This window comes from Alexandromys fortis, unplaced genomic scaffold (genome assembly GCF_014885135.2).
Source record: "Alexandromys fortis isolate MF-2015 unplaced genomic scaffold, M_Fortis_MF-2015_v1.1 scaffold_40, whole genome shotgun sequence".
NCBI classification, from domain to species: Eukaryota; Metazoa; Chordata; class Mammalia; order Rodentia; family Cricetidae; genus Alexandromys; species Alexandromys fortis.
Genome location: NW_026067966.1, coordinates 13,570,575 through 13,587,453, shown reverse-complemented (window position 1 = coordinate 13,587,453; position 16,879 = coordinate 13,570,575). Strand labels below are relative to the sequence as shown.

General features: G+C 37.0%; 1 protein-coding gene across 11 annotated transcripts in view; it reads left to right on the top strand.

The window, feature by feature from the left end:
* Positions 1-16,879, top strand: part of Abi2 (abl interactor 2) — an 81,839-nt gene that overhangs the window by 27,773 nt on the left and 37,187 nt on the right. For 6 of the 11 annotated variants that reach the window (XM_050154229.1, XM_050154231.1, XM_050154228.1 and 3 more), the window contains exons 3-4: positions 7,875-8,051; positions 15,967-16,064. In XM_050154229.1, the coding sequence (XP_050010186.1) occupies positions 7,875-8,051; positions 15,967-16,064 (275 nt within the window). The remainder of the gene's footprint in view (positions 1-7,874; positions 8,052-15,966; positions 16,065-16,879) is intronic. The other 5 variants (XM_050154235.1, XM_050154236.1, XM_050154233.1 and 2 more) reach the window with 1 other exon arrangement.

The window sequence follows — 16,879 nt, the reverse complement described above, 5'->3', positions numbered from 1 at the left end:
CAGGGTTTCTCTGTGTAGCTTTGGAGCCTGTCCTGAACTTGCTCTCTAAACCAGTGTGGCTGCAAACTCACAGAGCTCTGTCTACCTGTGTTCCCTGAGTGCTGGGATTGAAGGTGTGGGTCACCACTGCCTGGCGAAAATTGTGTATCTTGATCCATAAGCAGCAGGCAAAGAAACCTCTGGGCCTGGCTTCAGTGTTTTTGAAACCTCAAAGTCCGCCCTAGTGACACTTCCTCCAACAGGGACAGACCTACTCCAACAAGGCCACTCCTCCTAATCCCTGTCAAGTATTGCTACTCCTTAATGAATAAGCATTCAAATATGAGACTGTGGGGTTATTTCTATTTAAACTACCATAGTAGTGTTGGGAATTGAACTTAGATTCTTGAACATGCTAAGCTTTATTGCTGCGTTAAACTCCCAGCTCTGAGGAGACAGGTATTTGCTGTGCTTGGCGTTTACAAAGGTCCTGGGAATCTGAAGTCAGTTATCTTTTTATAGAAAGCACTTTGCCACTGAGCCATCAGGCAGCTCCTAAAGCTTCCTAAAATTATGCTTAAAACAACCAGTTTAATACAGTTTGATCTTTAGATTGGGAGGATATATTTGTGCCAAGAATTGACCCTAAAGGCCTCCTGTATTCTGAATGTATATTCTAGCACCAAATTGTCTCTAGTTCGGAAAACTTCGGTAAAATAAAGTTTTTTTGTGTGTGTGTATGTTTAGAAAGCAGATACTTAGGAACTACTCCAGAACAGTAATGGCAAATTTAAACGGAACAAATTGTAAATATTTTAGGTATTGTGGGCCACAGTCATCTTATTGTACTACTTTTTTAAACACGTGTATCTTTTTTGGGGGGGCGTAAGATTTTACTGGGTGTATTGTTTAGGATGCATGTGTATACATCCTTGTGTTTTTTGACAACTTTGTAAAAGTGTTAAACCCCTTCTTAGTTTGTGGGCTGTATAAAAATGTGTTCTGTGGCCCTAGGCCTAGACTATCTGACAGGCTTTTTTTTTTGTGAAGCAGGAATTTTGAAGAATTGTTCTTCCTTGTCTTGGCAAAGTTTGTCGGTTGCTTTCTTTTGTGTTCTGCTTGTCCAGTTTGGACAACACACTGTCAGCAGGTGGACCACAGTCTGATTCTGAGATTCCTGGAGGCAGGATTGCCATTGCAGACTGAGGGAGAGCTAAGAGCCAGTGGCTGGCGGTTTTTGCTTTTCTGACTTTCAGGTTGAACTGCAGTATCTGTCGCTGGATTTTTATTAATCAAGTCCTGGAAAATTAGCTGCTGCTCAGTCTTGGTGTGATGGGAAGGTGCGGGGCTTCTCTGAAGTCCTGGCTGGAGTAGTCTATGAGGCTGGACCATCTTGGCTAACTACTTTGAAGTTGTCCTTAGCATTTTGTAGTCAAGGGGTGATATTTGGGTGGTGTTTGTCTGCTTAGGCTTCTAGCATATTTCCCATCAATAGCTGGTCAATTTCATCATTACTTTGTGCTAGAGGCCCTGGTAGACCTATTTGGGATCTGATATGTGTTAGATACAAGGGATGATTTCTATTTCTGATTATTTCTTGTAATTGAATAAATCACAAAGTTAATTCTGAATCATTTGGAATGAGTTCTATTGTTTCAATATGTAAAATAACTCTGAATATTGAGTCAGTAACTATATTAAGAGGTTTGCAAAAATCTAATAATACCATGAGAATAGCATATAATTCTGACTTTTGAACAGAATCCTAGGGCTTTGAGCTACTTTACTTAGATTTCCTGACTTACAGCTTGCCTTTTCTGATTTATTTGCATCAGCATAGAATGTAGGGGCTTTAGAATTGGTGTTTGCTATGTAGAATTGGTGTTTGCTGTGTAGAATTGGTGTTTGTTGTGAGGAAGGATCCAATTAGTTCTCTTTCTTTTGGAATATTTGTTGCTAATCTCTTGCAAAAAAAAATTACTGCAAGCTCTTCACCAGTATTCATTTTCTGTCCATAATGAGGTAATTAGTTAAAGGCACCACAATTTCTGCTTGGTCTATTCCTGCTAATTGATGAAGTCTTAATTTCCCTTTCAGAATCAATACAGATTATTTCTAAATAGGTCTTTAAGTTTTTTTTTGCACTGTTTGTGTGGCAGAAATGTCCATTTTAAAATATTATCTTCTCTGTGCGTGAGAATTCCTGTGGGAGAATACATAGAAGGTAAAATAACCAGAATACAATCAAGCTCTAGATATAAACAATCCACATGTGTATCTTGTAATTTCTTTTCTACCAAAGTCAATTCTCTATCATTCTTAGCTTATAATTTTGTTCGACTAAGTAAATCCTTATCACTTTGTAATGGTTAAAATAAATTGCTTAGTTTTTGAGTTGTCAATCTAATTTTGGGCCATAGCCAGTTACTATCTCCCAGCATTTTTTGAAAGTCTTTAAGAGTTTGTATTTGATCTCTCCTGATTTGTACTTTCTCTGATTGAATTTGTAAACCTATTTTATATCTTAGGTAATTAATAGACTCTCCTCTTTGTATTTTTTCAGGAGCAATTTGTAATCCCCAACAAGGCAAAATTTTCTTTACCTCTTCAAACATTTTTTCTAAGGTATCTGAGTCTGAATTAACTAGTAAGATATTACACATATAATGATAAATTTTAGGTTGAGGAAACTGTTTATGAATTATTTACAACAGCTGTTGTACAAATAATGACATAAGGTAATTCTGTTTAACATCCCTTATGGAAGAACTTTCCACTGATAGCAGGCTGGGAATTATACGTAGGCTCTATGAGGCCAAATTTTTCTCTGTCCTGTTCTTGTGAAGGTATAGTAAAAAAGAAGTCTTTTAAGTCTTTAGAATTGGTGTTTGCTATGTAGAATTGGTGTTTGCTGTGTAGAATTGGTGTTTGCTGTGAGGAAGGATCCAATTAGTTCTCTTTCTTTTGGAATATTTGTTGCTAAACTCTTGCAAAAAAAAAATTACTGCAAGCTCTTCACCAGTATTCATTTTCTGTCCATAATGAGGTAATTAGTTAAAGGCACCACAATTTCTGCTTGGTCTATTCCTGCTAATTGATGAAGTCTTAATTTTCCTTTCAGAATCAATACAGATTCTTTCTATAATAGCCCATCCTTTAGGTAATAATGAAAACAAGGGAATTTGAAGCTATAAAGAGCCCATTGGTTGGATTACCTTATTAATAGCTCTTGGATCTGTTACTAATCTCTATATTCCAGATTTCTTTTTAATGACAACTATAGAAGAATTCTAAGGGCTGATTGATTCTTTAATATGTTGAACATTTAGCTGTTTCTGTATCAGCTGTTCTAATGCCTGTATTTTTCTGATATCAAAGGCCATTGTTCCACCCACACAAGTTTGTCAGTTAGCCATTTTAAAGGAAGGGCTGTTGGTACCTTTGAAAGATCAATAGCTGCTGTGTCTTGTTTATGTACAAGAATGGTTGGGGACTATTCTTGATAATATCTTTTAATATTTCTCTCAGAAGCATTTTTTATGATTTGTTTCTGACATTGGAGGAATGTTAATCTAGGTTTTCCATTGTTGTAACAAATCATGACCCCATATTTATTACTATGTTGGCCATATATGGATTTAATTTTCCTATCTGTCTTGTGGCTGTATAGACTCAAACCATCTTGCCCCAAGATAAAGTTCCAATCCCTAGAAGCTGAATATTTACCACTTGAAGAGGCCAATCTGGATACCAAAATTTTGGTGAACTTATTGTTAGATCTGTGCCTGGGTCTAATAAACCTTCAGTCACAATGCCATTTATTTGTATTTTTAGCTTTGGTCTTTGCAATTTATAGGAGTTTGCAAAAATACTTGTTTTATGGTCTTTCTGAAATTTTTTTTTTTTAATCTGCTGAAGCTGTCTTTCTTCCAGAGCAGTGTGGTTTCTCACAATGAGCATTCATTACGCCTTTTAATTGCTTTGTGGAAAGTTTCCCCAACACTGACATGGAATGATTGCCTGCAGGATGTCCCCTGAGGCTAACATCCCTTCATTTAACTTTGTCATTTTAAACCATCTGTTGGGGAACCAGGAGAAGCCTGCAGCCCACGGGGAGAGGGAGCCAATGGCCTGTAAAGCGGACATGGGGATGTGTGGAAGAAGCCTGCATGAGAGAAGCAAGGGCATACATAGGGCCACCTGAATGACAGTGAGGGGCTAACTCTGGTGGGATTTGGGACCTAGCCACCTGTGGTGTTTGGGGCAGGGGGAAGGAGGCAGCTGGAGTCTGCTGTAGAGAGGCTGCAATGGGAAAATCCCAGCTTTAGCAAAGGGCTTGGAGGAGGAAGGGAAAGCTAGCCTTATTGGTGATTCTGGTGACACAAAGCCAGCAGTGAGCTGCTACATCATGATCTTGTGCCCCGTGTTGGATGCTAGATGAAGTATTTATCTAATTATTCTTTATCAGTAAAAACTTGGGAGCCAAATATTGGGGTAAGAATCTGAGTGATCAGAGAAGCTGTGGAGAAGTGACCAGTGACCTCCTATCTCTGTCCTTCCTTCATCCAGAAGGGGGTGAGAATCTTTCTGAGCCCCATCCTACTACTTCTTGTGTGTCTCTCTCTGTCTTTGGTTCTCCAAACCTCTATGGCTAATTTTGGTCTGCTTAGTAGCTCTGCCCTCTGATTCAAAGATAAACTTTATTGACAGTCTTGAGTGTGATCAAAATATCTCACAACAGCTAAGTCATTTCACTGGCACCCTGTTAGCTTTTCAGATAGATGATTTATGGAAGATGTTAGTTTGGAGCATATTTGTAATTTGAGTAATTAAATTCTTAGTTGAAATATATTTTTAAAAACACTAAATTTAGCTAATCAACTGTAACTGATGGGCAGCTATTTTCCTGCACTGATGGGCAGCTAACTGAGGTAGCTATTCATTAAGGGTTTATTCTAAATTATCAGTGGTAGTTGAAAACAACAATATGTGGATGAAAGTAATTTTTTTTTGAGACTTCTTTTTTTTGTAATAACTATGGCTGTCGTGAAACTCACGCTGTAGATCAGGTTGGCCTCGGAACTCACAGAGATCTGCCTGTCTCTGTCTCTTAAATACTGGGATTAAAGGTGTATGCCACCACTGCCTGGCTTCATTTTATTTTTAATTATGTGCCTGACTAAACCAAAATATTTTATATAGTGCCTTCCTGTCAGAGCTGGGTTCCGAGCATGTTTCTTGGATTCAGGAAGGAGATGTGGGGCTGGGACTCAGGATAAAGGAGCTTTAGGAGTCAGGATGGTTACTTTAAAGGAAAGTGAAGCTAGTTTTGGTAGTGTGTCGATGTATTCGGTGGGGACACCAGCAGCATGCAACACCAACTTAGCAGTAATGGAAATGGTAAAAACTAATTAGTAAGCATCTGTGAGAGAGTAGATATTGAAGTCCTCCCCAATTGTGGTGATAGTCCACAGGATCTGTAGCAGTAGCCGTACTGTTAAGAGCTCTCTACTGCATTGGTTTTGCTCACTGGCTGAACATGTACTTGCCACAGGTAAGTGCTCTTACTGAGACCTTTTCTAAATTTATTTTAGTAAAATTGTTAACTTTAGAATTCTAGGATAAAGTTTTTATGTTTTCAACTACAAACAGTTTCTTTGTAAACATTACTATGGAACCTGTGCTTCCAAAGGTTCAGAGTTGTATTAAGAAGACAAAAGTGATAACTGAGAGCTTGTCGCTTGATCTCAGGAAAGCATGTTTCCATTCCAGGAAAACACTTCACTAAATATCCTTTAAAACATTTTTAAATTCAAATTTTGTGTTATGTGTATGGATGCTTTGTCTGTATGTATGTTTATATACCTTGTGCAAACTTGGTCCCCAAGAGGCCTGAAGATTATATCTAGTCTCCTGAAACTGGATTTATAGACCGTTGTGAGCTGCCAGGTGGGTTCTGGGAATTAATCACAGGTCTTCTTGAAGAATAGGCAGTGCTTTTTACTGCTGAGCCACCTCTCCAGCCCCTAAAAACCTTTTAAGTTGATAGCCGTTAAGGTTAGATGATAAGTATGGGTTGGTGTTATTACTTTTGTTGCTGTTTGTTGCATTTTAGGGCTTATAAAAATAAGGGTAGCATCTTATATGTAATGGAGTTGGCTTTGATATCAGCATATAGTGAAGGCTGACCTTGAACTTTTGATCTTCTTGTCTCCAACCTAAGTGCAGGGATTATAGGCTTTGTAGGTGATTGCTGAAAACCTCAGTGATCATTGTACCCAGGACTACCAATCCAGGCATGGCACCACCCACAATAGACTGGGATTTCTTACATCAATCACTAATTAAGAAAATGTCCTAAAGACTTTCTCAATTGGGGTTACCTTCTCTCGGTTGACTTTAGCTTTCATCAAGTTGAAGAAAAATCCAGCCAGCATAGGTAGTCACAATTGTTTGAATCAGAAGTTCTAGACCTTTGGTTTTTGATGTGTGCAGGTTTACTCTCATAAGATATTTGGCAACATTAGACAGTTTTGCTTGTTTTCAGAGTGGGAAGTGTTGTAGTTTGTGTCTACCCATCACACATAATAGCAAATATGATTAAAGAAACAGTAAACAGTACTTACATTCTTTTTTTGAGACAGGGTTTCTCTTTGTAACAGCCTTGGCTGTCCTGGAACTTTTTTTTTTTTTGATTTTCGAGACAGGGTTTCTCCATAGCTTTTTGGTTCCTGTCCTGGAACTAGCTCTTGTAGACCATGCTGGCCTCCAACTCACAGAGATCCGCCTGCCTCTGCCTCCCGAGTTTTGGGATTAAAGGTGTGCGCCACCACCCCCGACCTGTCCTGGAACTTCTTGTAGACCAGGCTGGCTTCCAGTTTAGAGATCTACCTGCCTCTTCCAGTCCTGAATTCAAGGCTTGTGCCACCACTTCCAGCTCATTGTTATTATATTAAAAATACTTGTTGCTTATAGGTTACAAAATCACAGCTTCTTATGTAAAATGCTACATTAATGTTTAAATTTCCTGAGAATTTTATTCTTTGTTAGCAAATAATACAAGACTATATGTAAAAGTATATATCATTTGTACAAAATAATGTTTCTGTGAGCACTTGATAAATGTTAATGAAATATTTGGTCAGCATTGTGTTATAAACAACTTGCTGAAGCAAACAAACTTTTCTGTCAAATTGATTTTTGTGTGTGTGTGGGGGGGGGGTTGGATACTGGGAATTGAATCAGGGCCTCATAGTGAAGTTTTGTATCCCTGACTCTAGCCTTTGATCATGTGTTTTGTTTTGTTTTTTTTTGAGACAGGGTTCCTCTGTGTAGTGCTGTCTGTCCTGGTATTCTCTTTGTAGACCAGGCTGGACTCAAACTCAGATTCACCTGCCTCTGCCTTCTAAGTGCTGGGGTTAAGGTGAGCCTATATAAAGAGATGAGTGTGATGTGCACTTGTAATTGCAGTGCAGGGAGGCAGAAACAGACATAATGCCTGGGACTTGTTGGCCAGCCAGTTTAGACAAATTAGCAAAACCTGTTTCTCAGTGGGTTGACTTCTGGTCTCCACTTGTACGAGCATGCACATATACAACCCCTCAAGTGAACATACACCCTTAAGTGCCTATATGTGTGCGTTTGCAAGCCTGCACACTTGTACACATGCACATTTTAAGTTCTGCTTTTATCGTGTGGCCTATAAAAATCAGGTGGTTGCCCAGATTAGGCCTGAGGGTATGCTTTGGCAACCCTTGCATTAGGTTAAAATGAATAAAGACGGTAGTCTATAGAGCAGATAGTTTATGAAATGTATATGAAAGAATGTTAAATCTCCAGGTGTTTATTATTTATTGGATACCAGAGCTGTCTTTGTATTATCTTTTCTTTTGCAGACAGTTGATATTCATAAAGAGAAAGTTGCAAGAAGAGAAATTGGTATTTTGACTACCAATAAAAATACTTCAAGAACCCATAAGATTATTGCACCAGCTAACCTTGAGCGACCAGTTCGTTATATTCGAAAACCTATTGACTATACAATTCTAGATGACATTGGACATGGGGTAAAGGTAGGTGTAGTTTTTACAAGCTTTCAAAAGTAGCAGTCTGTAGTGGAACCCTAGAAAATTAAAGTTTGTTTGATTTCCTAAAGAAACAAATCTTGACACAGTTGTGAAGATTGCTTTTTGCTTACTACTGTTAACTATTGTGTCCTTAAGGATTTCTAGTGTGTTTTCAGAAACAGTCATCTTTCAGTGAGATTTGTTTAGTTATGGTGGTAACTTCCATAGATCAGATAAAGTACGATATAGTTGTGTTATTCTTTTAATGATTTAATATGGCAAAAACAACCATCCAGCATATTACTAAAATGTTTTTCTTATATCAAAAATTTATCAGCATACTTTTGCTATTAGTTTTCAGAACAGCATGTTATTAAACATGAACTTGCTTTATTTCTTTCCTAGGATAATTTTATTTCAACCTTTTGGATAGGAATAGTATTGTAGATAAAAGTTACAAATTATTGTTTATTTCCAATGCTTTTAAATTTGTAACATTATTTATTTTGGCCATCTTTTAAAGATAATTGAGTTCTAGTACGTATATGAAGTACCATGATCAAAATTATGGCGTATTGGGATGTGGCCTAGCAGGAGATTATAAGTTTTTCATACACAAAGCTGTGTTCTAGCACTAGCACTAGACCCCTAACACCACAGCTGGGTAAAAGTGTACTTCCTGGAGACAAGTTAGAGCTGCGGCTGAGCACATTATTTACAGTTTATATTTCAGTAGTGAGTAGAAAAGCACAAGTGTGACTTCAAATAAATATACACATATGTCTATCTTGAAGCTGTATAGTTCGTGTATATTTTATTTTCTGTTATAAATCTATTTGTATAAAACATATACCACCATTTTGGCCAGAAATCAGTAAATTCAAATTTAATGTTTATCTTTGTACACATAAAATATACACATAAAATATAAATTAATTTATCTAACAACTTTTATTTCAGTTTTTTGTTTTTTTGATTTTTTTTTTTTTTTTGGAGACAGGGTTTCTCTGTGTAGCTTTTGAGACTGTCCTGGAACTTGCTCTGTAGACCAGATTGGCCTTGAATTCAGAGATCTGCCTGCCCTGCCTCCCGAGTGCTGGGATTAAAGGAGTCACTGTCGTCCAGCCTCTCTTCCTTCCTTCCTTCCTTCCTTTCTTCATTCCTGTCATTCTATTTCTCTCCTTTTTCCTTTTCTTCCCCGCCAGCCCCCCCAGTTTAAGCTCTGTCTGGCCTTGAACTCACAGTGGTCAGCCTGCCTCTGCCTCCCGAGTGCTGGGATTAAAGGTGTGTACTTGCACACCCTGCTTATTCAGAGTTAAGCACAAGCACAATTATCTGGAATTTGATATTTAATTTTATAGTTGATTCATACATATATTTTAATGGCTAATTAAAGCATATTAAAATAGGATATATAACTAAATGGTTAATTAAAACTGTAATTTATTTAACTTGGGGAAAGTTTGTTGAAGACTAATAGCTACTTAATAGAATGTTACAGACTGCTACCAGAATCTGATGCCAGAGGTACTTGTAATATAAAATTAGTGCTATTTATATAATAAAAGATGATTCCGTCATGTGATTCTTATCTAATCTGTGAAATAAAGTATTTTTCTTTTAGGATTATAGCCTCTGTTGTTTGTACTTTAGTATTTAGTGGTCATTAATTTGAAGAACTCTTTAAAGGAATTAAAGTTTTGAATAAAATAGTGTCTTACTGTCATCAATGAAACTCCTGTTCATGACATTCTGCTTTAACCACTCTTTCTATGACCTACTGAAACATTATTTTGTTAATGCTGATTGCTTAACTTGTTTTTCTTTGTTTTCTTTTTCTTTTTGTCTTCACATCTTGAAGTTCCAACTAACCTTTCAATGCTTTTTTTCCTTACCTCTTTTATTTGCTCCATTAATGCATTAAGTGGTTGCTTAGATTTAAGGTAAGAGATTCCAGGGCTGTATTTCCATTCTGTGTTCTTATGTAGAATATTACATATGGGGAGTAAAAAGATATTTTTCATTTGGCCTTTTAAAGTCAACAAATTAGTTCTCTTTATTTTGGTCTAGCAACTTTGTTGTGTGTGTTCATGTTCCCTGAGGGTAGGTATTGTTGTCTGTTTTGTTCATTGCCCTGTTCTTTGTGTCTCGAACAGTACTGAACACACAATAGGTAATTAGTAAGTATTTTCTGAATAAATGGGTACTTTCATAAAATTGAAATATGTTATTCTGTAGTAAAGTATTATGAGATATAATTATCTGGGTCTTTATAAATGTGGAAATTTTGTTACTGATTGGAGGGCCAACTAATATGCTGTATTTAACCCTCCCCTGTGTAATAGCCTTTTATTCTATAAATGGTAGCTTGATTATATAATTATATGGTATAATACAAAAAATTATAAAGCAAAAATATATCATCATATGCTTTTTTAAGTTGCAGTACATTTTACAAAAAGTCCTTTACAATGGTTGTATAAAATATATTTCAATATAAACTCAAGTCTTTTTAAAGGTGAATATTATTTGTATGCACAACATCCAAAGTTCATGATAATGTTTAAAAAATACAAATTAAGAATTAGAGATAGGGTTTGGAAGGTATTTCTCAGTGCTAGAACACTTGCCTAGCAAGTAGAAGGCCCCAACCAACCAACCAACCAACCAACCAATCAACCAACCAGCCAAAGTAAAACAAACAAACAAATCAATCAATCAATCAATCAATCCACACCCAAACAAAGCAAAGTATTGTTTCCTGTTGTGACTTGTGTTATAGTTTAGTGTTTTGAAGGATCCATGAGAAAAGCATTTCAACTATACTCAAGAAGCCTATCAAATACAGTGTCACTAAAATGATTTTCATCAAATTTATCATGCATTTTTTTATTACCCAAATTTTGTGATTTCTTTTCAAATATGTTTTTGTTGTCACTCTGTAGTTTGCCGTACTTTGAGTGTAGTTAGTCATAAGCAAGGGACAGGATGACTGTACTACCTAGAATTAACCATGGCCATAAAAATTTGCCTGGTCGGGGCTGATCTATTGGGAGCTCACCAAAGCCAGCTGGACTGTGACTGGAACAGCATGGGATAAAACCGGACTCTGATCATGGCGAACAATGAGGACTGATGAGAAGCCAAGGTCAATGGCAAGGGGTTTTGATCCTACTTCATGTTCTGGCTTGGTGGGAGCCTAGCCAGTTTGGATGTTCACCTTCCTAGACATGGAGGGAGGGGGGAGGACCTGGGACTTTCCACAGGACAGGGAACCATGACTGCTCTTTGGATAGGAGAGGGAGGGGGAGAGGAGTGGGGGGAGGGGGAGGAGAGGGGGGAGGGGGAGGGAAATGGGAGGCTGGGAGGAGGCGGAAACTTTTTTTCTTATTCTCAATAAAAAAAAAAAAAATTTGCCTGGTCACGGCAGGTAGATCTGACAGGAGAAAAATAAAGTTACACTGGAGAACAGGCTCTAAGCAGTCCCGTGTTGGTAACCTAGGGATATGAAATTGTGGGGAGGTTCCTTCTGTTTCAGATGGCTAAATTACAGTGAAATAGACTAAAAAAAGTAGGCAGTATTCAAATTTTGGGTTTTGGTCTGTTCACCTACAAAGTGATAGCAGTGCCCAGAAGTAGTGTACCTGAAGAAAGACACAGAAATAGGCCGACCTCTTGTCTTGATGCTTAGCCTTGTGGAAGCCGCTTTCCATGCTTTTTCTCTAGGTTGGGCTGTGTTTCTCTCTTCACCTTGAATATCTGTTTTCTTTTTTTTTCTTTCTTTTTTTTAAATTTATTTATTTATTTATTAAAGATTTCTGTCTCTTCCCCACCGCCGCCTCCCCTTTCCCTCCCCCTCCCCCAATCAAGTCCCCCTCCCTTGTCAGCCCAAATAGCATTCAGGGTTCTCTGCCCTGTGGGAAGTCCAAGGACCACCCACCTCCATCCAGGTCTAGTAAGGTCAGCATCCACGAAACTGCCTAGGCTCCTGAATATCTGTTTTCATGTAAGAGATCCGTTCCATGAAGGCATACTAGAAAGATCCCAGTAAGATGCCTCAATGTTTTTCCTCTTTGAACCAAATCATTTCATACTAGAATCTCTAAGGATTTCACTACTATAGTTAATAATTATACTACATGGTACTACAGCAAAGGATAATGCTAGACAGGAAAGTATGGGCTTTGCCTGTTTTTCCTCTTCCTCTAATCCATATATATATATAGATAAAATTGTTCATAGCCCTCTTTTTTTTCTCTCTGTATTTAAATGTATTTTTCTTAAAAAAAAAAAAAAAGACAGGTGACCAAACCCAGGGCTTTGAGCATACTAAGTATGAACTTAACTACTGATTCTATGTCCCCCATCTCCAGATCCTTTCTTGTTAGGGTCTCATGTTATTCCAAACTGACTTTGAATTTACTGTGTAACTGGGGCTGGCTAGCCTTGAACTACTATCTTCTGTCTCAACCTCCAAGTGATAAAATTACAGACAGGTGATAAAATTACAAATCTGATCTTGTTTACTTTCCCCTTCCCTCTTTCCCCCACCCCTTTGTTTACAGTCAGCTCTGTTTTCTCTATGAAACATTCTATTGTGTAACTCTGGAGATATCCATTGCCACGTTGACTCAGCAGTTACGGTTATCCATATAAGACCTTACAAGATTAGACTCACTACACCTCTCTTGGAATGATGAAGGGGTAGATCCTGGAGTTTGCTCACCAGGTTCTTATCCTCCTCAAGAATAAACAAGTGCTTAACAACTTCTAGAGGAGGTTCTGGAGGTGGTTGTCATGCTCTGTAAGCAGCCCCTCTCTCATGCTTCTGTAACTCCAGTTAAACCCAGCAGTTCATCAAGCCAGACTTGGATGAAACCCCCTTTCCATTTGCAGTGGACCTGTGGTCATTTGTCACTTAATGATGGAAGCATATTTTGTAAGGTAACTTGGTTAGCTGTTTTGTTGCCGAGTGAACATCAAGTAAGTGTACGTGAATAGAGTATGTTAGCATAAACAACTGTGATCCCATACAAGGGAGATACGATGGAGACACAGGATCTCCAGAAGTTTGTTCACCAGGTACGATGGTAAACTCAGCAGCAAAGGGATCCTGTTTTAGACAAGGTGGAAAAACAGTAGGAATTATATCCAAAGGTTCTTGTCTGACTTTTACATGGACTCTGTGGTATGCATGTGCCTGCAGATGTGTGTATATAAACATGCACACTCACATATGCACACATGCATTTATGTGTACATCAAGAGGAATTACTGTTAAAAATTGGTTGCAGCAGTGTATGCACACACATATTTCAGGAGGAGGTACTATGACAAAATGGATGCAGTTTTGTCTTTCTTTTTGACATGGTATGTACATGCACGCAAGCACACTTGCACGTGTTTCCTACAACAATCATGGTAATTTAGTCAGATGTTTTGCTAATTGTCAGGAAATATGTTCTCTAAAATACCTCAGCTTCTTTTAGTATCATGATACCTATTCAGTAAAGAATTTTTGAACAAATTATTTTAGATATGAATATTCAATTATAGTTTTAAATTTGCCTTTATAAAGAAATAAAGTGTTTTTGTCATTTCTTATTAATTTTTTGTATTCATATCCTCTATATTTATTGTTGTTTTATGTAGCACAGAGAAAAATTTCCTTGAGAAAATTCTGGTAAACTTAGCTTAATAAGATGGTAGTACAGTGTCAGTGATGAATAAAACATGGTGGTTTGGACATTACAGGGACCTAGGTTCTTAAGTGATTTGTCGCTCATCCAACTCATTAACCAAACGAATAACAATCATTTCAGGATTTTATAGATTTTAAAATGTATTCATTTCTTGTTTATATATGCCCACCAAATTTTAACTAAAATTTTATTTTGCTTTTATTATTAGGGTAGATTTGAAGACTTAGAGAAGGTACTGCAATTTAAATAAAAGCACTTTGCATATTGAAACCAAAACCAAATTATAGTTGGAAGGTTATCTTCAAGTATCTTAGCTATCCCATATATAGAATAAAATTCTCTTTTATTCTTTTTCTGTTCTCGCTCCTTTTCCTTCCTGTTTCTAGCAAACTGAATTGTAGTTTAGTGTTTGGTTCACTTCTCCCTCATCACTTATAGTAACTTTGGGTTTTATGTTGTTTAAGGTTGAGCTTAAAGGACTTTAGTTACAACTTAAATCTTGTGGTATCATAAATTAAAACTTGCTGTTTTTAAAAGTTAAAGAGGTTATTTGTCAGATTACTTATAAAATTTTCTTCAAATGTGAATTGACTTTTTGGAAGTGTCTTCTGACATTTTAAAGATAAATTCACAACCCTCTGCTTATTAAAGAAGGCGATGACAGGGTCATTTGTTTGTTTGATGATTCGTATTTACTGCTAATACTTTACTTTAAAATAATAACATTTCAAAGGCACCATTTGTCATTAAATACTGTTTCAACATCACACACAACTTGTTCACTGGGCTATTCATTTGAAGAATTTATTGCTTGATATATTATTTCTTGCTTATTTGGATAAGTAATAATTATTATTTTAGAACTTAAAAATATCTACCCTACTCATAGTTAATTTTGACAGCCTCAGTACTCTGATATGAGTAAGATTCATTTTCATAAAATTTAAAATTGGTCAGATTTGGTGGTATACATCCTTAATCCCAACACTTGGGAGGCAGAGACAGGCTGATCTCTGTGAATGCAAGGCCAGCCTGATCTCCATAGGTCAGCTAGGGCTTCATAATTAGAATCTGCCATATATATATATTATATCTTTATATAAAAATATTTATTTATAAATATATATTTTAAAATTAAAGTTGTCTTTTCCAACTTCAGTGGTATAATATTTTATCCTTTTATGTTGTAAGTATAAATTTAATTCTGAAGACAGTATAATGAGGAACTTGAGATTCCTTAAATGTGTTTTGAAGGTAGCAATTCAAGATAATAGGGACTTAAAGAGAGCATGTGTGAGTTTACTTTGTTAATCTATTAGTAGTCTGAGACAGTGTGAGGTTGCATTGCACTGTATTCCTTCCTGACTCCTTATAAGATAGCTGGATGTTTAGGGTTTTGTGAGTGCTGGCATATGGCGTGATTATTCCCAGGGTTGCCCATCTTTCCTGTATTTGGAATTTCAGTTGGGAATAGAATTATGAATGCAGTCATGGTCCATCTCTGACTTGAGACTATGTTACACTGTTTCATTCCGCAATTAGCCTCTACTTTGGGCCTGTGTGGGTTTAATTCCCACTAGAAGTCACAAATGATGGTGGCTTTTGTATTGTCCGTGATGGGTTACCTCAGCCCTAACATGGCCTTGAACTTCTAGCAGCGTTCAGGTAGGTATTTTCCTTGTAAGGAGAACATTAAATCTGAATTGTGAGAGTATTTCACAAGTTTGAAGAGCTGAACTTTTCTTTGTACATCATACAACTGAACATATGCATATTACTTATTTTTTAGTTGAGAAACATGCTTTATGATATACTTGCTATATAAGGGAAACAGTCCCCCAAATGAAGAATTGATTTAAATTTAAAATAAATTGTTTTTACTTGAGTTATTTTTTGTTACCACTAAAGTTTTTAGAACTATATTTTGTGATTATAGCTGAGTGTAATATCCAATAGTGTAACCAGTGATCTGTTGGTGTGATAACCTAATGGCAAATAAATTCTTCACATACAAGTTTGAAATAATTTGAAAATCCTTTTAGGAAGAGTCCTTTGAGTACAACTACAGACTAGTAGAGTAGAAATTGCATATGAAGTGCATGGCCTCTTGTTTTTTGTTTGTTTTTGTTTTTTAATTTAACCTTCCCCTTCTTATTTTCCAAATGCCACTTTGTTTTACTGCATGGAAATTAAGTGGTGTTTCCTTCAACATTTGTTAGGTGAGCACACAGAATATGAAGATGGGTGGGCTGCCACGTACAACACCTCCTACTCAGAAGCCCCCAAGTCCCCCCATGTCAGGAAAAGGGACACTTGGGTGAGTAATACAGTAATAGATCATAGAAAACCATGTCATGTACTATTGTGTTTAAGAAAAAAATCTGTGTAAATTAGTAGGGAGAGTTATTCGTTTGTGTGTTCATCCGTCCGTCTGTCCGACTCCCCCCCCTTCTTTGGTAAGCACATCTTTATACTTTAAAAGTGGTTGTTTGGAAGTTATTCTTGTAGTGAGTTTTAAATTGTGACAAAATCCTAGCCTAAATTCATGGCTAGTTATAAAATGAAGTCTAACTTCATTCTTTTGTCTTAGAAAATTTTAATGATCTTTTATATTGCAATTGCATTTATCAGGTTGTCCTTGTCAAGAGGCTTTGTGGATTTGTAACTTGTTATAGTTTGGAGTTGATTTTATTCTGTAAGTTAGAAGGAAGGTGTGACTTTTTTCTTGTGTAGTGTCTTTGCTCTGTCATGATTGAGGCTTGTGATTAGGTGGGTGTGATACCGTCCAGGAGCCAGCTGGTGATTCTGGTGTGGCTCCGCTCTCTGTGCTGTGGTCCTGTCATCTGTCATCAGTTCGTCAACAGCTCAGTTTCTTTCACCTGTAAAGGGGGCGATATTTGTCCTCTATCAACTTTCCATGATCACCGTAGTGCAAATTGGATTTTGAAAAATGTATAAGACACATTTTTAAATGGCAGTGGTGGCACACGCCTTTAATCCCTGCACTTGGGAGGAAGAGGCAGGCAGATCTCTGTGAGTTCGAGGCCTGCTTGGTCTAAAAGAGCTAGTTTCAGGACACACTCCAAAGCTACAGAGAAACCCCGTCTCGAAAAACCAAAAAAAAAAAAAAAA